Source organism: Rhagoletis pomonella, unplaced genomic scaffold, assembly GCF_013731165.1.
Source record: "Rhagoletis pomonella isolate Grant_MI unplaced genomic scaffold, Rhpom_1.0 Rhpom_scaffold_00003, whole genome shotgun sequence".
Classification (NCBI taxonomy): Eukaryota; Metazoa; Arthropoda; class Insecta; order Diptera; family Tephritidae; genus Rhagoletis; species Rhagoletis pomonella.
Window position 1 is genome coordinate 66,883,126 of NW_023458557.1, and position 27,474 is coordinate 66,910,599.

A 27,474-nucleotide genomic window follows, 5' to 3' on the forward strand; every position below is an offset into this window, starting at 1 on the left:
CGCTTTGAGCGACCTCTAAATAATTTTTGATTTCAAAATAGCGGTATACTTTTTTTCGATATAGAACAATCCTAGGGGGTGAGAGCATTACAATTCCGACTCTACTGTTTTTGGACCACCCTGATGTTTTGAAAACATCGATGCATCGTTTGCATCCCTAGCTGTAACATGGACGTTATTATACCATCTGGACCTGGAGATTTAAAGGGAGAGAAACAATTTATTTCATAAATCAGTCATGTCCAACGTTGGCAGAATTCCATATGCATGGGCATGACTGCCATAAATGATCCTTTCTGCGCTTATTATTTATTTCAATTCTCTATTCTACGTCTGTGTGTGGGTTCTATTACACCTAATTTTGTCGCATACTGTTTACAACCTCGAAAGTGGTGTCTCTAAATATTAATCCGTGTGCGTAGTCGCCATGAATAAGTTTAGGCCACTAAATGCTGCCTCATCTTCCGCCTTATAGCATAAACACACGGCCATGTTGATTCAATCAAAATGGTACCCTGACACACGGTAGTATTGCGGATAAAGAGAGAGCTTATAGTTATTGTCAAGGTCTCTGTGGCTGAGTGGTTCGAATTACGTACTTCCACTCCGTAGAAGCTGGCTTCGATCCCTGAAACAAGTAACATCTAAATTAAAAAAAGTTGTTTCAAACAGTGTTCTCTGACTTGAAAAATCTTCTCATTAAGCCACTTGCCATTCGGCGAAAAATTGTACACATCGCCTTTTGTGTTATAACCTCAGAACGCACACCACAAATTGGGGGAGAAGCTCGGCCAAACAAAAAGAGTAAGCGCCAGAAAATTATATTATTAATTATTATAGTTGTTGTGGACTTTGTCATGCCAGCTTCAAGATATTCTCGGAACTATTGAGGATTTTTTCGAAACATAATAAACTTGCATTCAAAAACAGAAGTATTTTTTGTTCACAATAAAGCCATAATTTAATACTAATTCAAAAATTACCATTGAAAAGCCATTTCTTTAACGTGCATTTATCTGTATATTTCTCAAACATGTAATGCTTAGCTGGACAGTGCAAATCTTCTTCAATATAACTAAGCTTAAAATATATTTCATTGATTGCACGTATGAAATCGAATACCCAAAAATACCGATAACGACATGCCGGCAATTAATTTAATGGCAACCAGATTAAAAAAACACATATTTTTAAATAGCGCCTAGCCAAATAATCGCTAATTTCTGTACATTAATTTACATTATTTTCCAAAAATAAAACTCATGTTTGCAGCAAGCACTCCTTACAGCTCCGTTGTTGCTATACCCCAATATTTTTTCATCCGATCTTCCTGTTCATTGAATTCATCATCTTCCTCGTTCAACGCTGAACGATCTTGAGTAACCGTGAAATCATATTCCAAATTGTATGGCATAAGGCGTTGCAAGGAACCAAAGTAAGCTGCATTGGGACCGCCACCCAATTTTGAAGAAAGCCCTAGATTTACCGAATTTTGACTCTTCGATTCGAAGAGGTTATATCTTGACTGTGTTTGAAAAGAACGACAGCTACCGAAGTGTTTCGACAGGAAGGACATTTGTTGATGCTTTTGTTGTTGTTGGTGTTGCTGTCGCTGATGGCGTTTCTCTTGATGTTTATGGGTAAATGTTGTGAGTGGCTTTTTAATTTCACTATACAACAGTTGTGGCGAACTGTGCGATATGAAACGATTACCAATATTTTTAATCAAATTATTATCTTTGTATTCGCTTTTATCCAGGCCAATGTTAGGCTCGTTGGGTACTTCATTGTTTGGGTTTTTTGTAATCGATTTTGATATTGTATTGAGTTCCTTATCGAATAGCAGTTGTGTATTTTGTTCTAGCATATACTCCCAACATTTGAATTGTTCTTCGGAAAGCACTGAGTCGGTTTCATGTAAAATTTCCAAGTCCTCATCTTCCTCAATAACGTGCTCAGTCGCAAAAGCGTACTCTTCGTTGTGAAGCGCTTTGTTGAGATAACTATGCACATGATCGCTTTGTCCACTCGGTGAGGAACGATCACTTTTCATCACGCCACCCATCAAATTCTGGCGCGGAGAACAACGCCCGATGAGACGATGGCTGGCGATTGACAGCTTATCGTCTGTATTTAGGTTTTGTGCTATGGGATTCTTGCGCACCGTTTGCTTCAGCTCTTTCAATAGATCATCTACATCGGTTCCTACATATTTGAAACGAATGACAACAACGCTGAGATTTTCATTTGCACCGAAGCTTTGAGCAATATCCTGCAAACGCTTAGCAGCTAGCACTATATTCTCCTCTTTTCGCAACTCTTTAGTAACGTGTTCAATATCCATGACTTTCCAGAGGTGGGCATTGCAAATTACTAAGAATTCATCATCGTTACTTAGAAAGGTTTCGTGTATCGTGGGGTCATTTATGCGGGACGTTGCAGCGTCTTGGCTGTCATCGCTGTTGGAAATCTGCGTGCTGTAGCTATTTGCGGTCAAACAAATTGTAGTTGTTTTCCGAACTAAATATGCCGCTATGTTGCCAATGCTGGCAACACGCAATACGTACCGCCTGGTCCTCTTCGGGCGCATATAGTCCTTGAATCCCCCACTTTCTTTGGCAATATGACAGAGTGCAATATGCATATTATCACATCCTCTTTCGCTAGCTAAGCGCTGATAAATGGATAGTAATGTATATTTCATATATTCTTTTGCTGTTTCCTTTACACTTCGCTCATGCATCAATATTTGTGGCACCGTGCTCGCCAGCGCGGTAGTAACAGCGCCTATAGTTGCGCTTTCGAGCATACCGAAAAGACCTTCGTCCTCTGAAAAATTACATAAACGTATTTGCTTTACGAGTAGTTTGCGACACTTTCCAGTTGTTTCGGCGAATCCTACACTCCATGGCTGCCGCGTGACGTTGTTGTCTTTTAACTCCTCTAGTTTTGTGGTTGGCAAGCATGCCCGATTTTTACCGCTCACATCCACCAAACTCATTTTCTTTAAACCCTGGCACATCTGTACTTGCTTCTCATCAAATTGTAATTGCATGTTACATGACAAATCCAGATATTTTATGTTCTTTGGCATAATATGCAAAAGGTTAACATGATCTAAACGGTTATGCGCCAAATCTAATACTTTGAGGTTAGATAACCTTGACAGACTTGGTGTTTTATACAACAAATTTGAATGCAAGCGCAAAACTTCCAATTTGGTTAGCATACAAATATTGTCTGGCAGATCTTGTAGCTTATTTCCCGACAAGACTAATACCTCCAAATCATTCCAATTGCGTATAATATTTTCAGGCAGCTCACGTATCGTATTATAGGCTGCATGAATGATGCGTAATTTTCTTGCCTCTGCAAAGGTGGGAAATATGCTTTCGTTAAGAATATTGTTAGACAGATATAACTCTTCCAAGCACCAGGCATCATTTACTGGATGACATTGCGCTACCGTACATAAATTGTTGCACGAGACATTCAGCAACTTCAGACTTTTGCACGTTATCGCAAAGAGATTATCTGGTAATTTCTGCAATTTATTGCATTGCAAGTATAGATGCGAAACCGTTCCAAAAATCATTGGAGAGCTGGTCAACGACGTCAAGTGATTATAAGCAACACTAAATGTGTACAATTCCTGAAATCCGTCTTTGGCGAATATATTGTCAATGGTCCATAATCGATTGTGATCGGCATATAAGCTGTTTAACTTACTGCAGGCGCCTATCCAATCGGGCAGTTCTTCGAAATCATTGTTGGATATATCGATGTTTACTAACTTCGTTGGAGAAGATAGAGCCTTAATTGTAACCAGATCTGGAAGAAAAGAGTAACACACAAGTTATACATACATATATATAATTTTTTTTATCTAATTCATGTAAATATTGCTAAGTCCACTTTTTCTAATAAATTATACTTTTATGCAGGAAGCAAGAGCCATTGGAATATCGGGACCCTTAATGGAGAAGGACAAAAGCTGACATCACCACCATCCAAGAAATGGACGAGACAAGGCAGTAAACATACGGGGCCTTGCGACGTCTACTACTGCTGGCATGTAAAGGAGCGGAAATTCTGTGTTGGATTTGTGATGGGAGAGAGACTCCGTAGCCGAGTACTGGTTTTCATCCGGGTGGACGAGCATCTAGCCACAATCCGCAACAAAGTGAGGTTCTTCAACATCCCGCTCATTTGCGTCCACGCCCCGATGGAAGAGGAGGACGAAGCTTCCAAAGATCTCTTTTATGAACGCTTGGAGCGCACATGCGAGCGCTGTCCCCGGCACGATATAAAAATCGTGCTTTATGATTTCAATGCCAGGGTGGCAAGGAAGCGATCTTTGACGCGATCGTCGGAAAATTCAGCCTCCACAACGGACTGAGTCTGATCGACTTTACCGGACTTCGAAACATGTTACTATGCAGCGCTAGCTTCAAGCATAAAAAGATCTAAAAACCCATACGACTGCCTCCATATCGAAAAACGAGGAACCAAATGCTAGACAGAGATACAGGATTTCAGCAGGCCCACGCTGCGATTTAGGGAGCTGAAGAGAAAGCGAGCAAAGTTTTCCGTATTAAAAAAGATTGGCCGAAATACGTGAAGAGCATGAAATGCTTTCCGACAAGAAACAGGCCAAAAAAATTATCAAAAAGTCAAGCGACTTACGCAAGGTTTCAAGATCAGCGCGAACTCCTGTAAGAACAACCATGCCGACCTAGTTACCGATGTCCAGAAGGTACTTAAATTATGGAAGGAACCATTGTCCACCCTAATTGAATGGACGAACCCGAGCCCCCATTAGACGGCCATGAAATTGATGGCCCACCGCCTGACTATGACGAGGCATGAATGTCGTATACGTGGATTAAAAACCAATAAAGCTGCTGTAGCTGACTGCCTGCCAGCTGAGTTCTTGAAGTACGGTCACGAGAGTTGCTAAGGTTCATGGAGCAACTCTTATACAGACCATGGTCAGACGAACAAATGCTCGACGACTGGAATTTAAGTATGCTCTGCCCAATCCACAAGAAAGGCGTCCCCGCCATACGTGCCAACTATTGGAAAAGACTCGACACTCACCATCTATTTGTCGATTTCAAATCCGCTTTCGACAGCACGAAAAGAAGTTGTCTTTATGCCGCGATGTCTGAATTTGGTATCTCCGCGACAATTATACGCCTGTGTGTTACTTTGAGCAAGACCAGCAGCTCCGTCAGAATTGGGAAAAAGCTCTCTGAGCGGTTTGATACCAAGTGAGCTTTTAGACAAGGTGACTCCTTTTCATGTAATTTCCTTAATCTGATCTTGAGGAACATAATAAGAGCTGCATCACTGAACAGCTCAGGTATAGGGTTTAGAGTCCGACCGATTCCCAATTTTAGGTAGATACCGATGCCGATTAATCGGCCGGACGGCAAAGGATCGGCCGATGCCGATTCCTTAAAAAAAACTACCTGAATAGAAATTCATTCAACACACAAATGCTTTTAATAAATTTTAATAATAACAAAAGAAAAACATAAACAAATAACTAAATTTCTATTCATGCAAAAATAAGAACGCGGGGCAATGTAAGGATAATATGTTAAATATTTAGGTAATATTTAGCATTTTCTATAAAGTAGAACGTTTCTAACACTTACAGCCTTATTCTGTATCACGAATGATAGGCAACACGAACGATTCGTCTGCAGAGGAATGCTTCAAAAATTAGTCCGGCGGCATCATTTTAGCCGGTTTAAACGCAACCGAGACCATTGCAACGTAATGTATGAAATGCAAGACGAAGAAGACCGATAGAGTTTAAAATCGCAACCAGAGAGGTTGTCGTCTGCAGACGAATTGTTCGTTTTGCCTATCGTTCGTGATACAGAATAAGGCCCTTAATTTTTTAAAGAGCAACAGGATCTAAACTTTTTCTACTTTATATAAATTTCATTCTACATATATTTTTTAACAACTTAAGTAAAGTTATGCATCCGCCAATTTCTACAGGCATACATCAACAAATTTTATTGACGCATTGCTATGAAAGAGTTACTTTTTAACAGTGAGATTTGGCTAACTTTAAATTTTTTTTACTGAAACCGGTGGTGAACACTCAAAAAACGGCCCCAAGAGGGGCATAACATGAATAAATAGAAACGGAATAGATTTGAAGTCAAGCGGAGTAGAGAAGTAGATTTCAAATTTTTTCAAAAACCGGAGTAAATCTAATCTGATCTTAGTTAAGTCCAAACACTAGTAAGGAACGATTTTTTTACATTTTAACGCTAATGCCCACAGATGGCGGGAAAACAAAAATATTCCGACAAATTGATAACCTTCTCCTTTTTGTGAAGTCGGTTAAAAACATATACACCAGCAAGCTTTCAGCGTCAAATGATTTCAGGGGAAAATTGTCAAATCACCCAATAAGGGTGCCGCGGTGAAAAAAGTTTGGGAACCCCTGCCCTAGAGCATACATATAATTTCGAAAACGTAGATGACTATTACTACGTTTATGCGCAGGTTAATTCACGAATTCATTTCATGAATTTGGGTTAAAATTGGCTGCATAAAAACCATTTCATCAATTATACACGAAAGTTAACCACGATTTCGGCATCATTTCATGAAATCGTGAAGTGCTCAAACAGCTGTTTACTAGGGTTATGATGTTTTTAGATTAAAAAACATGAGTGGCATAACCAGGATTTAAAACACTGGAAAAGTTGTATGGGATTGTTAAAATATAAAATAAATTGAAATAGAATAAACTGAAAATATATTAAAGCCAATTTAAACATAATATGGTTCATTGCCTGGTACCTACGGCTTTTGCAAATTTAAAAGGAGGCCAAAAAAGTCACAACCCTAGTTTTTAGTTTCTCGCCAGTGCGTTGCCACCTTTTCAAAGCACTTTATTTCATGAATTCGCGAACTTTGCATGAATTCATGAAATGAAGAATTCGTGCATTCTGTCACATAAACGTAGTATATGTACGGCGACCATATTAACCAACGTAAAATAAAGGACAGTTTTTTTCAAAATGATAAAAGTATCGTAATTTAAATCAAACATTTACTAGTACATTATATTATCTAATTGTACAAGTTTCCCTTTTTTAAAGACGCTTGGATTATTATTTTTTTATGAAAGCTTATAAACCTAGTAAGAGACCAGTTGAGCACGAATTTTGAAAGTGCCGAAAAAGTAGCAATTTTGAAGAATATCGATTCTCCTGTTCCAGTTAATAAATGTTACATAATAAAACCTAATTGAAAGCGATTGTAGGTTTCCTCCGAAATTAAGAATAATTTCAGAAGAAAAATTTGAAATATTATAAAAAAATTTCACCAAAATTAAAAAAAAATTTTAGTCTTTAGAAAAATTGTGGGTATGCAGTTGTATAGATTATTAAATTGTAGTACAATAAGTGCAAGTTGCAAGTAGCTAAGAGATTGCGTTGATTTTTAATAATTTTTTTTCGATAACACTTCGAGCACACCTGCATGCAAAATGGGAAATAAATGCGTTTGTTTTATTTTTAAAAATCAACGGGAACTCTTAGACACTTGCACCTTGCTCTTTATTATTATAAAATTTAATGATCTATTAAACTGCATATACCAATTTTTAATACAAACAAAAAAAATTATTTTGGTGAAAATTTTTTATAACATTTCAAATTTTTGTTTTTTTTTTTTCAATTTTGGAAGAACCAAACAATTGCTTTCAACTGGTTTTTATTATGTAACATTTATTAACGGAAAAGTAGCATACATGTTCTTCAAAATTGCTACTTTTTCTGCACTTGCACTAAAAAATTTAAAATAAAAAATTCACAAATAAGGCTCCACTGAGCACTTGCAAATTTTATAAGCTTTCATTCAAAAAATTAACCAAATGAGTGAAAAATTAAGTCTCCAGGGAATTATGAACACTAAATGCCAGTTTTGAAACTCAACGTGCAACACGTACTGGGCCCAACTTTCCCCTTTCTTTTGAGAATTTTACTCAAAGTATGTATATTAATTTTTCTATCAGTATTAGCAATGATTCGTGATTTATAGATTGCACGAAGATTATCGATTAAATAGCAACCCTTAAGAGAGGAGCGAAACAAAGGCGAAGGTTTTCATTATATTTTATAAGGGACATTATTATTATTTTATATTCTCTGTTAAAAATTTACCTCTGAAAAATCCAGAACTAATTTAAAGGAACAAAGCAACATCGCAAAAAATATAGAAAAAAGGTTTTTTCTTAACAGCGGTCGTCCGTCGGCAGGCAATGGCAAACCTCCGATCGTATTTCTGCCATGAAAAACAGCTTCTCATAAAAATACAATCGCCGTTCGGAGTCGGCGTAAAACTGTAGGTCCCTTCGCCTTGTGTGGCAATATCAAGGCGCACGCCACAAGTCGGAGGAGAAGCTCGGCCAAACACTAACATATGTGTAAGCGCCAATCTATTATTATATTATTATTATTAATTTAAAGGACAGATTAAGAAATAAAGGACAAAACGCGTCCTTTATTTTGAAAAAAATTATAATGGACAGAGAGCTAAAATAAAGGACGGATGGTCACCGTAAGTATATGCTTCTTGAGGAAGAAGCATTAACACCAACAGTAATGTCAACCTTGAAATCCAACTCTTGCCAACGAGTGCTACTTTGGACTGATTAGGCAACTGAGAAGAGGACTTTATTTACTCTCTCGTCGTACAAAAATCACACTCTATAAATCACTCAAAATGCACGTCTGAATTCAAAATTCAGGAATCACAAAAGTGACCGAGCTAAAAGTTGTACTCAACGTGTTTTCTCTTCCCGGATGAATTATTCAGACAAAATTCTGATGAACTGCTCATACATATCGTCACCAGTGTTGCCAGAACTTTTTGGACGAACCGGCTAAATTGGCAAATAAAACCGGCTAAAAACGGCTAAAATGTTTCAACTAAATTTCACATGTTTTATTTCAATAAATCACGCGTAAAAAGACTATTTCTTGGAGAGAAGTTACAAATTCGAGCCGGAAAAAATTTTGCCGCCAAGAATTTGCAATTAGGAAAAACATATGATTGTGGCACATGGTTGGATTTTTTGTCGACGATAATTTGAATAAACAAGTTCGTTAAATTTAAAAATGTGCAAACTGGAGCGATTTTAAAATGAAAAATGTATGTTAATACTTGTTTACTTAATTAATTTAGTTAATTCCAATGATTTAAAAGGTACTCGGCAAAAAAAACTGTATTCTTAACCGGAATGCAATCTCAACCAGAGTCGATATAGTAAACCCGACAAAGAAATTGAATGATATGTTGAAGAAAGAAAGTCGGACTGACAAGATATATACACATAGATCCTGTTTTTTGCCCCTGTAAAAGAATTTTAAAAATTCTATACAAATTTCTTTTGTTTGAAATGCAACCGTAGACACTAGCTGGCAGAAAAGCTTGTAAATTTGCGTTCGTACAGAAAATTGCAAGTTTCTCTACATGAGAGAGAATTTGGAAGCATTTTTTCTTACTATCTGATATTTTGAGTAATAATTCCCGCTGAATTTTCGACGAACAAACCTATTGACTGACCGATTCTCAATACACTCAAATAGAAACCAATACACATAAAAAACGCTGTAAAAATTTCCCTTCAATTTTAAGGCAGTAAAACAACGACCTTAAGTTAACATCAACCGAGGCCATATGTTGACAAGGGATGCAAAATCACAGTTACACAAAAGAACTGGTCAGATTTTTCAGAAATCTCTTAAATTCTGATGTAAAATATGATGCCAAAAGACTGCAGATCTCTCATTTGGATGACCGGTCATATGACCGGCAGATGTCTCGTAGGATTCCCAGAGAGTTTTGCTTTACATAAAAATTTGTGCTCTTTTATTTTCATTTCGACTCACTCGACAGTGTTAGTTCCTTTAATTCAAGCTGGCATTCGGTTTTTGGAATTTAAATGAGTTCTCAGCAAAAAAGTTTGTTTAAAAAAATACAAACTCTGCCGGAACAAAGTATTGGCACAGCAAATTTTTCACAATATATGCAACAATTTTTATTATAATATTTTTCCGCCAATTTTTTACAAAAATATGGTTTATTCAACAACAAAAAACAAAAAAATATAAATCCTAAACTTTGTGCAAAACTCGCAAAAATTTAGCAAATTTTCATCAAAATTTTCAACTTTTTAGTCAGATTTTTGAGAATTTTTTTGAGTATGCAGTTTTATAGCCCATTAAATTCTAGTAATAAAAAATGCGAAAACGAACTTAGTCAAGAATCGCTTTGATTTTTGAGATTTTTTTTTGTTGAAGGTGTTTTGCATTTTTTCCATATAAAGGATTTTCGGAAAAAAAAAGATTTTATGGAAGAGACAGCGTGGAAAAAAAATTGCCAAAAATCAACGGTAATTCCTAGCTACTTAAAGCTTGCACTTTATTGTAATAAAATTGATTGGGCTAAAAATATGGATACTCAATAAATTCTAAAAAAATCTGATTAAAAAGTTTAACATTTTCATGAAAATTTGCTGAATTTTCGCGAGTTTTGCATAAAGTTTAGGAATTATATTTTTATGTTTTTTCTTGTAGAATAAACCATTTTTTCATACGAAATTTGCGGAAAAAATATTAGAATGAAAATTGTTGCATACATTGTGAAAAATTTGCTGTGCCAATACTTTGTTCCAGCAGTGTATGTGTACATAGTGCTTGAAAATATCAATTTTTCCCTTACTTTAAACCTTTGGGAGTGGGCAAAAACGATATTTTGTAATTTAGGCGGAATTGAATATGCGCTATCTGGGAAGACAATATCTACATGTAATATTTATTCTGTTTGTTGGCATTATATCCAAACACAAACGCATCTTAAGTATCTTAACAGTGAAACAATTTCTTATTTTCTAAGTTTAGGAATAAAACTTCACACTTAAAATTAAGACATTTATAACAAACATTTTATGAAGAATATCCCTTCTTCGTTTAAAATAAAAATAAGCGAGATCGGCCCAATTTCATACAACCCTGCCTGACATGAAAATTTTCTCCACGATAAGGCTAGTAGCCATTTCTAACATATTTTGGGTCGCTTAGTCAAAAATAGAAACATATATATATATTTGAAATTTAAGAAAACAAGGCAAATAACAAAATCGGCCAGAAACGGCTAATTTTTTTCTGCAAAACGGCTAACAAATCGGCTGCCGGCTAAATTGAAATTTCTCCGGCTGTTTGCTATCGCAACCGGCTAAATCTAGCCGGAAAACGGCTAAAATGGCAACACTGATCGTCACTACACACGAATAAAGGCGCGCTGTTGTTTTGACGGCGAAAAAAGACACGTAAAAAAGATCTTACGAAAATAGACGCATAAGGAAAACTTCGGCGAAGAAAGACGCGTAAACATAGATTTGTACCTGGCCAAGGACTGTCACTTAAGCATCATTCCCTAAAAACTCTTTGGGGAATATACATACTGTTACACCTGCAAACATAATCGACCACGAAAATGAGTTACGGGTCTTTCTTCGCCGTCAAATATTTCAACGCGTCTTTCTTCGCAGTTAACTATGTTAGGAGTCTTTCTTCGTTGAAGTTTTTTCCATGCGTCTTTTTTCGCGGTCAACTTTTGAGCTCGCGCCTTTATTCGTGTCTAGTGACGATATGTACATGCACCCAACCAGCTTTGATCAGCTGATACTCTGTCAGCTCCAGATCATTCGTTGCTTTTAAGCATCATTATTGCTGTTCGCGTGTTGAACTATTACACTGGATCAGGTTCATCTTCATTAAACCACCCCCTGTGTAGCCATTTAAAAGCGTTCAGGAGTGATCACTTCATATCTCAACTGTGCCCGGCTTGAAACCGATTAACTGCTGCCCTAGTTTTTTCTCGGCATAGAGTAAAAGATTGTACTAAAAAGCCTAACAGTTACGTGGATATTACGCTGATCCGGAGTCGGACCTGGATTTTTTCGATCGCGATCGCTAGTACTCTAGCACTCTGGACTTCGTAGGCAATTGAACGGTAAAGTCCCGATTAACGGAAATTTTGCTTTTTAAGTCTCTCCCAAGCTTCTTAGCATGTAATACTCTGAAGCACCGCCGCATTACAAGACAGAATGCAGGGAAATAAGATCCAGTTCTTTAAGTGGTTGACGCATGTCGGTGGTGTCAAAACATCAAGGCGTCGTTTCCCTTGGCCTTATAAGAGTTCTTGCCAAAAATGACCGCGAAGCTTAGACTTATTTGTAAATTATTCGTACAAAAATAAAAATTTCAAAATAAGCAATATTGCATCTATGAATCTCGCTTTTCTTAAAAGTAACGTATAATATCGGTTGCATACCTGTCACCACAGATGTATGCGTATATTTATGTATGTAAAACTATTGATACTCACTGTTATGTTTCGCCGTTAAAATTTTCAAACTTTTCCCATTAATTATCAGTTCCTTTAATTTGTTATGATTACACGTCAATGTCTCAAGTTGCGCCAAAGAACTCAAATCTAGAATGTCCATGCCATTTTCGGTGATCTCCAGTTCTTTCAAAAACTGCAAAAATAAAAACTAGTTTTTAATCTACTACATATTTGTGGAAGTATGTATGTATGTATGTTCCAAGTTGTAGCCTAAACGGACGGGCAGAATCGAACGAAATCTGGACAGAGTATAGCCATGACACATGAGAAAAAACTTGAGACTAGCACCTCCCATAGGCGTGAAATTTTTTATCAGCTATAACTTCGAAACCATAAGCCCCACGAATTTGAAATTTGGTATGCAGGCACAGCTACGGTAGGTGCTTATAGTAATTTATGTATACATATATAAATGAGTTTGTGAAAGGGGGCGTGGCACATCCCATAGGCGTGGAATTTTTATCAGCTATAACTTCGAAAACATAAATCATATGAACTTTGAATGTGGTATGCAGATATATCTATGGCGGGCGCTTATAATAAGGTATATATAAATGAGTTTGTAAAAGGGGCGTGGCACATCCCATAGGCGTGAAATATTTATCAGCTATAACTTCGGAACCATAAGCCCAATGAAATTGAAATTTGGTATGCAGGCACAGCTACGGTAGGTGCTTATAGTAAGGTGTATATGAATGAGTTTATAAAAGGGGGCGTGGCACATCCCGTAGGCCTGCAATTTTTTATCAGCTATAATTCGAAATCATAAGCCCCATGAACTTTAAATTTGGGATGCAGCCATGTCTATGGTGTGCGCTTATAATAAGGTATATATAAATGAGTTTTTAAAATAGGGCGTGGCACATCCCGTTGGCGTGGAATATTTATCAGCTATAACTTCGGAACCATAAGGCCCATGAACTTGAAATTTAGTATGCAGACACAGTTACAGTAGGTGCTTATAGTAAGGTGTATATGAATGAGTTTATAAAAGGGGGCGTGGAACATCCCATAGGCGTGGAATATTTATCAGCTATAACTTCAGAACCATAAGCCCCATGAACTTGAAATTTAGTATGCAGACACAGTTACAGTAGGTGCTTATATTAAGGTGTATATGAATGTGTTTATAAAAGGGGGCGTGGAACATCCCATAGGCGTGAAATTTTTATCAAATATAACTTCGGAACCATAAGCCCCATGAACTTGAAATTTGGTACGCAGACTCAGCTACGGGAGGTGCTTATAGTAAGGTGTATGTGAATGAGGTTATAAAAGGGGGCATGGCACATCCCGTAGACGTGGAATTTTTTATCAGCTATAACTTCGGAACCATAAGCCCCACAAGCTCGAAATTTGGTACGTAGGTATAGATATGGTAAGCTCTTATAAAAACATATATATAAGTGAGTTTTTAAAATGAGGCGTGGCACATCCCATAGGCGTGGAAGTTTTTATCACCTATAACTTTAAAATCATAAGTCACCTGAAGTTGAAATTTGGTATGCAGACATATCTTTGGTAGGTATTTATAGTAAGATATGTTATTAATGGGTTTATAAAGGGGGACGTGTCACATCCCATAGGCGTGGAATTTTTAACCAGCCATAAATTGGGAACCATTAGTCACATGAACATGAAATTTTGTATGCAGACATATGTATGGGAGGTGGTTAGAATAAAGTAAATGTGTTTGTAAAAGAGGGAGAAATATGTATTCAACTATAAGATCACACGGATATTTAAAACTGTGTTTTTTGAAACCTCACAGTCTTTAGACCTTCTTGAAATGGAAAGATTAAATCATTTTATTAATCCCGCGATGCTGTCAAACGAAACATGTGCATGTATAATGAATAACACTTTTTCTGAATTAAGCATTTTTTAAGAAAAATTCAGCTATACTAAGGGCCAGTTACTCAAAGTTCGGTTAACACTAATCTCCGGTTAAACATAGTTATCGACGTTACCGACTCCCTGTTGTATGCATGGAGTCAAAGAGGTCGACAACGATGTTTAACCTCAGATTAGTGTTAACCATACATTGAGTAACCGGCCGCAAAGCAGCTAGGCGAATAGGAAGCTAAACGAAATGTACCATAGTGGACTAATTTTAATTTGAAAATTCTATCGTTACCTTAATCCAGCTAATATTAATAATGGAAAAAGATTTTTAGTACAGAAAGTGGTGATCAATATATATTAGTGAAAGTACGATAAATCTTAAACTATTGCTTATATGGATGCCATAATTTAGAAAGAAAAGAAATTAGTATTTCTCCTCTAATTTATGCTGATCTGAATATTTGTATTACTGTTTTATATTTTGATTTAATTACCCCGAACGACGTCGGGTGCTCTGCTAGTATTATATAGTTACTAGCAGACCCGGCGAACTTCGTCCCGCCCAAAATAATTTTTTTGTGCACGGTCAAAGATTTGGGTTTAATTTTTAAACCGCGCTGGGACTACTGCCTTTTTTAATCTTTTATAGTCTACTTTTTAAACCAGTCAATAGTTTTAAGCAATTTTTAATATATTGTGGTTTAAATTTTAGTCCAAAAAGTTCGTGGTTTAAAAATCAAACGAAAATGTTTTAATTCTAGTTTCTAGGTTTCATATATAGAAAATTTGGTTTAAAATCTAAACCGAAATAGAAAATGTTTGCACACAGCGAAATGTGGTGTTGATTCAAACTCAACATATGAAAGCACATTTACATGCGTGGCTGTGGCTGAGTGTGCAAAGCTGCTTGATATAATTGGTTGCTACTAAGGCTGTCCGGGTTCAATCCCCATCTGACGGAGCATGAAATTTTATTTTTATTTTTTATTCTTAATTATGAAAATGTTTGGGTTTAAAATTTAAACCGAACTGTTTAAATTCTAAGCCCAACATATGTGCCCTCTTTTTTTTTAATTTAGAAAGTTTGTATTTGAAACTGAATTTATTTAGTTTGGTCATATATGTGTGTAGTCCAAAAAGTTTAAAATTTTTAACCGTGTGTTGAAACATTTTGGTCCAACTTTTTCACCAAGAGTTCACGTTCATGATTTTTAGTGACGCATTTGTCTTCTAATATTCCGGTTTGGTGGTTGTCAGTAGGCATATTTGCCGTCTTAAATAACTTAGCAAAACTGTACATGCATACAAAGATACGTAATAGTTTCAGTGCGTTTCAAAGGCGCCACGTCCCCTTTCCAAATAACCCCAATTTTCTCCAAGAGCATGGGATTGATTTCATATATCTCTATACCATTTTCGAGTAATTTACCATGGGAGGTGTCACGTCCCTTTTTCCAATAGCCCCAACTTTTCTTCATGACCAGTCGCGTTTTATATATCTTGTACATACCAAGTTCCAGTACTCTTCCATGAACACATTCAGAGATATGCATTATGGAAAATTCGATGTGTATGGGAAGTGCCACGCCTCCTTTTCCGATAACCACAATTTATCTCCAGGAGTATACGATTGCTTTCATATATTTCCATACCAAGTTCGAGACCTCTTCCATGAACATTTTCCGGGATATGCAGTATGAAAAATTCGGTTTGTATGGGAGGTGCCACGTAACTTTTCTCAATAACCGCAATTTTTATCCATGAATATGCAATGTTTTCATATATCTCCATACCATATTCGAGTAGTCTACCATGAACACTTCCAGAGATGTGCAATATGAAAAATTCGGTTTGTATGGGAGGCCCCACGCCCCCCTGCACCTGGCGGTATGAAATATACTTTACATCCGATTCTCATACCTACCATATATAACACAAAAAATTTCATAAAGATCGATCGTGCCGTTTAGGAAGAGTTCGATTTTTATATGTATATTAGATAAGCACGATGCGAGAAGCATAGAAAAAATTTCGATGAAAAAAAATATATTTTTTCTCGGATTCACAACTATCCTATCTTTTAAGTTGGAACCTACAATACACACCCACAAAATTTCACTGAAATCGGTTAAGTGGTATCGGAGATTAGTGTAAACGAACACAGTGACACGGGATATTTATATATTAAGATACCCTACTATAAGCACCTACCATAGATACGTTTGCGCACCAAATTTCAATTCATTTGACTTATGGTTTTGAAATTATAGCTGATACAATCTTCCACGCCTGCGGGATGTGCCACGCCCCCTTTTACAAACCCATTTATATATAAGCACCTGCCATTGATATATCTGCATACTAAATTTGAAGATCGTGGGACTTATAGATAGATATTGCTGCACACCAAGTTCAAGTTCTTGGGACTTGTGGTTCCCAAGTTATAGTTGATAAAATATATAATATAGCCTACTATAAGCACCTACCGCAGATATGTCTACATACTTAATTTCAATTTCATGTGACTGATGGTTGTGAAATTATAGCTGATATAAATTTCCACGCCTATGGGATGTGCCACGCCCCCTTTTACAAACCCCTTTATATATACTTTACTGTAAGCAGCTACCATAGTTATGTCTGCATACCAAATTTCAAGTTCATGTGGCTTATAGTTCCGGAGTTATAGCTGATAAAATATTCCTATGGGATGTGTCACGCCCACTTTTACAACCTCGTCCATATATACCCTACTATAAGCACCTACCATATGTATGACTGAATAACAAATTTCAAGTTCATATGACTTATAATTTCGGATTTATAGCTGATGAAATATTCCACGCCTATTGGATGTGCCACGCCCACTTCTACAAACTCATTTATTTATACCATACTAAATATAAGCACCTACCATATATATGACTGTATACCAAATTTCAAGTTCATGTGACTTATGGTTCCGAAGTTATGATTGATGACAAATTTCACGCCTATGAGATGTGCCACGCCCACTTTTTCACAGTAATTTATATATACTCTACTGTAAGCACCTACCATATATATGACTGCATACCAAATTTCAAGTTCATGTGACTTATAGTTTCGAATTTATGGCTGATTAAAAATTTTACGCCTATGGGAGGTGCCACGCCCCCTTGTCGAATCCCAATTTTTTACCCTATTATAGGCCCAGGTGTCATGGCAATACTCTGTCAAAATTTTGTTCGACTCTGTCCGTCCGTTTAGGCTGCAACCTGGCACATACATACATACATACATACTTCCACAAATATATAGTAGATATATCCTTCTCTTAGCATAAAATAATTTTTGGGGATGTCTCGGCCACAGGGCCACCTATCGTGTAAGTTTCAAGTCCAAATATTTCTTTTAAATTGGCTAAATTGTTTTCTAAATATGAGCCAAATCTGGAAGTAAATGCAATTTTTATGAATATCCCGACCCCAGCGCCACCTAGCGATTAAATTTTTAGTCGAAAAATTTCCCTTCAAGGTGCTGAAATATGTTCCAAATATGAACGAAATCGGTCCAGCCGTTTAGTAGTTTAGTGACATTCAATATACGGAAAACTCTATGAAATTGTGAAATCGTGGCGTCTCAGCTTTCTTCATTTTTTGGCAACAACAACAAAAAATTTCAAATTTTTTTAAATCAAAGAACCTTCCACACAGAAGGCCCAAAAATGTGATTTTCACAGAATTGAAATCGGTTCAACCGTTTGTTCAGGCATCGCCGTCGTACGACAGACATTTCATTTTTATATATGTACAGTGACGGGCAAAACTGTAACATGGTGTGATACTTTTTACTTCAGCCATCGCTATCTTTCCAAGTTCTAACGACTTTCATACTTTTGTTATATATTCTTGTTGGTACATCCCTACTCCCTCTCTCATAATGATTTGAAGTCAATACAACAACAATAAAAAAACCAGCAGACAAAAATGTAAATTAAGGCAGATGTTACAGTTTGCACTCATATGTTTTTAAGAACTTTTTAACAATTTTCACGGAAAAAAAGAACTACTAACACAATGTTCAGTACTCTTTTGCTCGTTTCAGTTCCTGGATGCGATTTGGCATAACTTATTTGTAGCTTTGTAAAAGTTCTGGAGGTATATCCTTAGTTTGCTTTCACAGCTCATGTACTCGATTTTACGGACTTTGATACTTATTAAGCTGTGCTTTTAGTTAATTTCGCCAATTCTCGATGAGATTCATGTCCGCGGATTGTGGAGGTCATTTCAAATTAGCAAATTTTTGCTTTTGTATCCTGGCTTTGCGAACATGTGCAGTGTGTTTTGAGTGATTTTTCAGCAGAAACTCCCATTTTTTCGACTACATCTTGCAAATTTTGTTGAAATATGAACAGATACTGTTCCTTACGCATAATGCGTACTAAAGGACAAACAAAATTTTTTAAATACAACCCCAAACTATTATTGACCGACGACTGTGATTCACAGTTTGCTTTACATGATGCGCATGGGCTTAATTTCGGTCTTCCATCCAATACCATGCCCGGCCATCTGATTGAAAGCGGATAATTTAGTCTTTTCAGAGCAAATAACCTTTAATTGAAACTTAAAAATATGTTTTTTATTGCATTCTGAACTGCCTAACATATCCCAATAGGCAACATGCTGCCACACTCGCACATGTATTATGATCAAATTTGCTTTTTTCTTCTTTATGATGCCTTTGCGCTCAATTTGGCAATTCTTCGCCTCGCTGTCTATTGATTTGCATTAAAGTTTAATACCTTAAGCACTTCTGTAATAGTGGCTGCATCGATACTTGCTGCTGAGTTCACAAGATATCGTACCGTAATATTTTTTGACAGACTTCCTTTGTCCTTGGGAATACTTTAGGCTATATTCTTTCTCAGTCTTAACATTTTCAAGTAGCAAATTCCAAAATTTTTTGCCACTTTTCGTGCGGTCCTGCCTTGCCGCAGTAAATCTATTATTTACATTTATGGTTCCTGATTAACTATATTATTTACTGGTGATCACTTCTTCAATAAATTACAATACAGAAAAAAGTCATCTGACTTCCAACTAAGTAAGAGATAACTGTCAAATGCAAAACTGAGAGTGAGTGCAAAACTGTAACATTTGCCTTAATTTACATTTTTGTCTGCTGGTTTTTTTATTGTTGTTGTATCGACTTCAAATCGTTATGAGAGAGGGAGTAGGGATGTACCAACAAGAATATACAACAAAAGGATGAAAGTCGTTAGAACTTGGAAATTTGGCGGTGGCTGAAATAAAAAGAGTTACACCATGTTACAGTTTTGCTCGTCACTGTATATAGATAGATACATTCGTACGTATGTATGTACGTATGCGCAATTAAAAAACGACTGGCGTGCTTTATTGGATACGGCCATGGGCGCCGCTGCGTCGCGTCGACTTTGAAGTTTACCTTATATGTAGGTATACAACCTTCGATTATAACCGCAGCGACCACAAAAATGCAGTTGCCAATATAGCAACTCAGTTGCCAGCTTGCAGTTGCCATCTGTAAAACCATTTCATCTGAAGTTCGGTTGCCATATGCCTTAGTCGGCTCAGCTCGATGTTCTGGTCACATACATATGTAAATACACATTTTCATGAGTCTATCTCTTCTTATTATGGTACTTACAAATATCGAACCAAAGTTATAATACCATTTCATGCTCATTAAAGGTTTAGTTTTCAGATTTCAAATCGGTGAAGTAGGTAACAAAATATAAATTTAAGCATTTTCTTAACTTCTTCCCAGCGTATTTATTAAAATGTCATTTTCAAAAATTTCATGCGTTGCCATTCCCTGTCATTCCATCTCCAACATATTAGGGGTATTCTCGAAGTCTTGCACGATGCACGGATTGTACGAAATGCAAAAATACTATTCCAAATTTTGAAGAGTACGAGAGCACCCCATCGCAAAGTGGTAGCATGCATGGGTAGCAAGCAGCGAAATTATGTATCAAATAACATAAAATAACAAGAAACAGCAAAAAAAATATGAAGTGAGCGAGATGAGAGGAATGAGAGAAATATGTAGCAATTCCAACAACAAAACAACTAGCACAAGGTCGCATTTATCTTGCTATGCTATTTTACAAAATATGCACATGGGTTTCGACGTTGCATAGTTTGCAGCGATAGAAAATGTTGTTTCCCACGTATTTTGTTGTTGTGTGTTTGCAAGCTATGCAATCCATGCAATCCGTGCTACGTGCAATGGCTTTGTAAGATTTGGAGAATACCCCTATTGTTATAGCAGTTCTTAGCTTCTGCAGCATATTTTTAATACTGTTTAATCCTGCCTTGTATAAAAATGTATATAGATTTTTAAGTAGATAATTGTTTAATAAATTTTAATATAGTAGCAGCTTGCAAAATTCGGAAAATCTCTTCCCGTATATACAATGTAAATAATAATGCTGAATATGTCGCATGTGTTCCTTTTGTTGATATGCATAAATTTGATGCATGATTTGATTTCAATTTATTCGGCAGTGTCTTCATATATCACTTTCAAACATGTATAAGCGACATGATATAAACTGGCACTTGCATGATGTGTTACATGTCGCTATGTTTTGTACTTCAGGGCTTTAGTATCTATATATAATCGCACAGTCATACGACTTAGTTAGGCCGATCTGTAGCAGCCACAGAATTGAGCTATATATTAAACTAAAGTGCAAGCTGCAGTTGCAGTTGACCATATTTGTCAAAAAAGTAAAAAGCGGCAGAAAAGTCGATAGTGAGTGATATAATCTTTTGAAAAATATTAACCATATTTCCGTGGAATTGAGACTCGGAAAAGTTATTAGGTATTCATATTTTTAAAATATATTTCACGAAAGCAAAAAATAAAAAAACTGAGATCCCCTTCTTTTTTAAACACCTAGGATATCACTGACCATTAAAATTGACCCAGAATGACCGCAAACCTCAAAGCATTGCACATTTTTGTATGTGATTTTTAAAATGAACGATCCAAAATTAGCCGGTATACATATTTAAAATTTTTTAGAACCAGTGGTTGAATTTTTGTACTAAAGTGTTAACCCCAAAAGTATAATCTACGTCTGCGAGGCGTATACGGAATGGGTATTTTTTTAATTTTAACACAAAATTGGCGTTTTATTTTGTTGTTTTAAATAAATGTGGTTATAGTTTTTATTAATAAAACTATGTTTTATTATTAGCCAAACTCACAATTTCAATATTCTTAAAAATAAATAAGACAGGACTAAGTATATTTTACCTCACAGGTTATCTTTTAAGTACGTAAGCCTCTAAGGCGTATGTTAAGGCCTTACGTTACTCCCAAATATATAAGGCTTCTAGGGTTAAGAAAGCTTTAGTTTTAAAGTGTGATATTAAATGCTTTTCACCATAAACAGCGCAAATTTTCAATGATTATTGCGTTTCAGATTAAGACTAGTACCAGATATTGTGAAGGGTTGGACTATACCTTAAAGATGACGGTTTTCTCATGGCCCACTGCACGAAGCTTAGAGTAGAGTAATGTCTTTTAAGAACTTAAAAATTATCCTGGGTTATCAGGTGTCTAGCAATACATAGTGTTGTTCCGATACGACCTTGTACTCGATACCTGTACTCTTTAAAAATATTGAAAACAAGTAAGAGCAGCGCTGTCTTCGGCTATGCCTGAACATCTGAAAATTTTACTTTAACAGATTACTGCATTTAAAATAATTTAGATATTCACAGCATACATAGATAGAGGAGATAGATATATAAAAAATCATATCTAAACAATCAGAGGTATGGAAGATATACCTTATATAGCACCAATCTAAGTGATTTTCACTGCTATGTGATCGGTATGTAAACCGGTAATACAATTTAATGGGTTGAGCTTCCTACATAAAAGAGATACATATATCGCAAAAACTGGTATCTGAACAATCAGTGATATAAGAGATAAAGCTTATACAGCATAGATTTTGACGATTTTCTCAGTCGACTTTGTATTATTATTTTTAAAATACGGTAAAACCCCATATCTGAACAATCAGTTGTATTGGAGATATATGTTAATTGACCCGATCTTTGTAATTTTCACTGTAAATATTCTGTTAATAATGAGGAAAAACGGTGCGAATTTTCATCTTCCTAGCTGCATAAATGGAGAAGTTATGGCAAAAAATCTCATATCTGAACAATCAGATGTATGGAGGCAATAGGTTATAGCGACCCGATCTTAGCCACTTTCACTCAAAATAATCTTTTGATAATGAGTGACAACTGTGCAAAATTTCATGTTCCTAGCTACTTAAATGGAGGAGTTATAACGAAAAATCTTATATCTGAACAATCAGTTGTATGGGAGCTATGAGTTATAGTGACCCGATTTTTGTAATTTTAAAGCTCGGAACACTTTGACGACAGCAAGCGACAAGCAGCATCTGTCAAATTTTAAATACACACGTTCTTACGGACACAATTATTTTGACGACAGCACGACATCTTGGCTGCAGGACTGCAATTGTCGACGTCGCCAAATTAAATCTATTTCTAATTTTGCCGGCGACAATGAGTAGATGTAGTGCTGCAAAATTAAATTGTCGCAAAATTAATCACATATTCTTGATTGTTCATGTTTTTCTTATTTATTTAAATAAAAATACACAATTTGTGAAATAAATATACCAAAATGTCAAACTTTAAAGTCAGTTGTTTGCTATGTCGCTGAGGTCTTCAAAATGTTTAAGAAGCTGGCTTCAAGGCGACATTTGTCGAAAAAATGATGTCGCTGTCGTTACGTCGTGAAGTTGCAGTCGTCAAAGTGTTCCGAGCTTAACTCTAAGTTTTCTGTTGATAATGGGTGGAAGTATTGCTAAATTTCATGTTTCTAGCTGCATAAATGGAGAAGTTATAACGAAAAATCACATATCTATAGTGGTCCGATTCTTCCTGTTCCGACAAATGATTAATACATTATAAAAATACACGCACCTACCAAATTTCATCCGGATATCTCGAAAACTAAGAGACTAGATTGCATACAAACAGACGGACAGACGGACATGGTTAAATCGACTCAGCTCGACGTTCTGATCATTTAAGTATACATTTTAATGGGTCTATCTCTTCTTTTTCTGGTACTTACAAACATCGGACCAAAGTTATAATACCATTTCATGCTCATGAAAGGTATAAAAAGTATCGATGCCACAAATGTATAGGAGAGAAGTACTCGATACTTACTCATATCGAACTCATTGTAAATGCGTATGTCATGTGAAGAAAAACAGAATCGGTTCGAGTACTCTCCGACCAAAACTTACCGAAAAAGTAGGCACAAGTTTGTATCTTGCAAAATTTTAATAATTGACTAGTACGGGAAATCAGGAATTGACACTTTCTTTATTAGACAACTTAACGTGGTGCAAAAACCACAACATCATGATTCATATATTGTCAGAACCAAAATTCAGAATTTTTTGAAAAGCAAGTAATACCCTGCAAAAATCGCGACTACTCCATGCATGCGTGTAAAGAGTACACCCTAAGGACCAAAGAGTACCCCAAAATTAACCACAATTCATATAAAAAATATGGTCCAATTAACATTGCGATGTCCTAGGGCAGGACCATATACTCCATCCCTGCATTACATCAGAGTAGCACAAAACTACTCCAACATATTAACAATGGGCATTGTTATATTTTTTCGTTTGTACTCGCTTTTGTTCTTCACTTCTCAAATGCTTTTTCGAAATTAATAAAAACCAAGACAAAAATTAAAAATTGCATGTTGCCTCTGACGGTATTCGAACCCGAACATGCTGGGAGCTAAGAACTAACAGCGAGTATCTCTACACGTTCAGCTACAGCCAGACATGCAAATGTGCTTTCAAATGCTCAACTTCAATCACGTTTCGTTAAAACACGAGAAGTGATCGGAAGTGCGGCTCTGGAACTAGTCCTTTCGGGCCGCCCACCTAAACAGTACCCAACATTCGGGCTGCTCGGGATCCCGTCCATTCCGACAGCCACGGTCACACTTATAATTTAATTTAATATAATTAATAAAATTACCTTGTTTAAATGTATATATATTTGTACAGGATAAATGTTAGGATAGTCCTCTCAAAAAATGTGTAAGAACAAAATATGTAGTGAAATAAGAATATTGTTTTCATGTATGATTGTGGATCCTGTGATGTAATGTATGCATATATCAATATAAAAACTATAAACCCAAAATTGTACCAAATAAAATAGTAAGCAAATATTGTAAATTTTCAGACTTGTTATAGGCCTTTAAAGGCTGTCAATAAATGAATAAATAAATAAATAAATAAATAACAAACAATAAGCTGGCGCAGAGACACGAGTTGGTCCGCTACAGCATGACAGAGGAACACTTTTGTAAGTACTCCAATTTACCACAAATAGACTACATGGTCCAACGATTTTTGCAGGGTACTTTAATCGCGTACTCGATACCCACCTAAGTACTTGCGGGAAGGCTTCGAGTACAAAAAGTACTCAGTACTTGAAGAACGTATCGTGTAATTACTTGTAGTTACTCGTATCGGAACCAGGGTTGTTGCGAATATTCGCATTCGCATTCGCAATCGCAATAATCAATGCGGATCTTTTGTGAATGCGAATATTGAAGGGACCGAAAGTAACAGTTATTTTCTTTACGAGTTTAACTTAGCCAAATATTTTTTATTCCCAACTAAAACAATAAACAAACCGCTTATCCAAATTAAACAAGTTTGGTATCAAATGAAAGAGGACTTGAATAGCTTTAAAACTTAAATGTCTAAACAAGCCAAGTCAACTATTGAAAAATATTTCAATAAAAAATTATAATTAATTACCATAGAACAAACCACCAAGGTATATGAATATCTTTAGTATTAAATTATACAAAATAAATAATATATATATATAGGTGGTAGCCTTCGTTCGTTATTTCTGTTTAAAAGCTATTTCAGTCCTCTTTCACATGATACCGAATTTGTTTAATTTTGATAAGCTGTTTGTTTATTATGCAGAAAAAACTTTCGGAATAAAAAATACTAAGCCAAGTTTAACTGGTAAAAAATAACTGTTATTTTCAGTCACTGGAATATTATGCAAGTGCAATGATAAAACGTATATCTGGCCAGTCACAGAAGAAAGGATCAAAAATGAATTACAAAAACTATAATCGAAAAACGCTGTTGACGTTACTGGTTCTCCACATTCAGAAACAACCAAAAGAATGAGAATGAAGAATTCTTTGGAAAACAACGGTGTTTAAACAACGATCTTGCCATGATACTAGATTGTGAAGATGAAAGTCAGGAGGATACATACGACATTTGCAGACCGATGCAATTCCCAAAAAAGAATTATTGCACCGCAATAAAAAATAAACAAATATAACTGAAAGTCCTCTCGACTAGCGCAGCGTCAATCGAAAAGAATTTATAATTTTGTCAAGTTTCAAGTTTTTCGCAGCGAGCGAGTAGTTATTTAGTGGCGCAGGTTTGATTTACGACCCTTTAAAAACTTTTTATTGAATACAATGTTCCAATTTTTAAATTCAAGTACTAAAAAAAACATTAAAAATTACTAACCCTTCCATTTTTTATTTAACTAAATCACCTAATTTACTCACCTAAATTATTCAATATAGTTTTTTGACCTTTCCGAAAACTACAGTTAGACATAATGAGATAAACCTATATGGATATATGTGGACGGCATCACGCCCACTTTCCAAAATTCCATAATAATGTTACTTCTTTTCAAAGGATTGTTGTTAGTATCGATTTTTGGTAAAATTAGCGTTATAAAAAGGTGATCGTAATTTTAGTCAGATTTCAATAACTTTCAACGTTTTGCCTTTATGGGGCAACCACAATAATCGTACCGAGTTAGGTACTCATTGATCGTACGGTTACCGAGATACACATATGTGGTTATAAGCGTACTTTTTGCTAAAGAATTATTGCAAACATCAATTTTGAATAAATTAGCTTCAGTATTTACTGATTTATTCGCATTTCTCTAAATTACCGTTATGTGAGATGTGGGCATGGTTATTATCCGATTTTTTTAATTTTCAGCCTACGCCCATTTTCCAAAAATTTATAATATTCTTATTTTTCGTTTAAAAAGGATTGTACATATCAGTTTTGAGTGAGTAAGCTTCAGTAGTTACTAAAATATCGCAGTTTTCGTATATCTGAAAACTACCGTTATATGGGAGGTAGGCGTGCTTATTGTCCGATTTTGTCCATTTTCAACACCATCCGGCCCACGCTCAAAAGAAGTACACATACCAATATCTCAATTTTTACTCAAGTTATCGTGTGCACATATGGTTACTCTTTTCATTCTGATCATTTATGTATACATTTGTCTATATCTATCTCGATTTGTTTTGCCTGTTACAAACAGCCGTTATATGAACAAAGTTATAATATCCTTGTGTACAAGTGCGCTCGGATATAAAAATACTTGGCATCCGCATTCGCATCCGCGGATGTCTAAATTTCCACATTCGCAACATCCCTGATCGGAACAACACTAGCAATGCAAGATTAATTGTTGTCTTTCAATAAATTAATTTTGAGCTAAGAACTCACCCGTATTTCGGGGGTTACTACTAGTTTTAATAAATTGTTACCTTAATTTCCTATAAAATTTACCTTTAGGTTTATGCATTTTAAGAATACATCGAAAATTTGTTTTAGAGAATCAATGTGAAATAATTGCAGAAACGATTAACCGGTTTGCTGAGCAACCGAGACGTCTGCCTTTTAAATAATTTTTGTAAAACAAATCGGCAAGTAACTGCCATACCTAAACAAATGCGTCAGCGTTGTCTGGCTGTCAAAAAATTCTCATGCCCATACAATTTGTATGAAGCATACCGAAACAACGCGGCGTCAACGCTGAGCGGTTGGAAAATCCGATTTTGACAGGGCATTAGGCATTGAAGTTGGCTGCAGAAAACGGCGAAACTGTCATTTTCGTGTTACACACAAACAAACCTATGCTTATTGTTGGTGTTATTTCTGCATTTGACGTAGCGTTGACGCTTTTGTTTAGGTACGGCACTTCGGCGTTAACGCTAGGCGTCAGAAACCGCTCCGCCCAACGCTTTTGTTTAGGT

The 27,474-nt window shown here is 36.0% G+C and overlaps 1 protein-coding gene across 1 annotated transcript in view; it reads right to left on the bottom strand.

The window, feature by feature from the left end:
* Positions 1–1,282: 1,282 nt before the first annotated feature.
* LOC118735373 (protein phosphatase PHLPP-like protein) overlaps positions 1,283–27,474 on the bottom strand; it is a 52,960-nt gene continuing 26,768 nt past the window's right edge. Inside the window, exons 2-3 of the mRNA XM_036465089.1 lie at positions 12,430–12,583; positions 1,283–3,831 (exon numbers count right to left, since the gene is read on the bottom strand). Of these exons, the coding sequence (XP_036320982.1) occupies positions 1,283–3,831; positions 12,430–12,583 (2,703 nt within the window). The remainder of the gene's footprint in view (positions 3,832–12,429; positions 12,584–27,474) is intronic.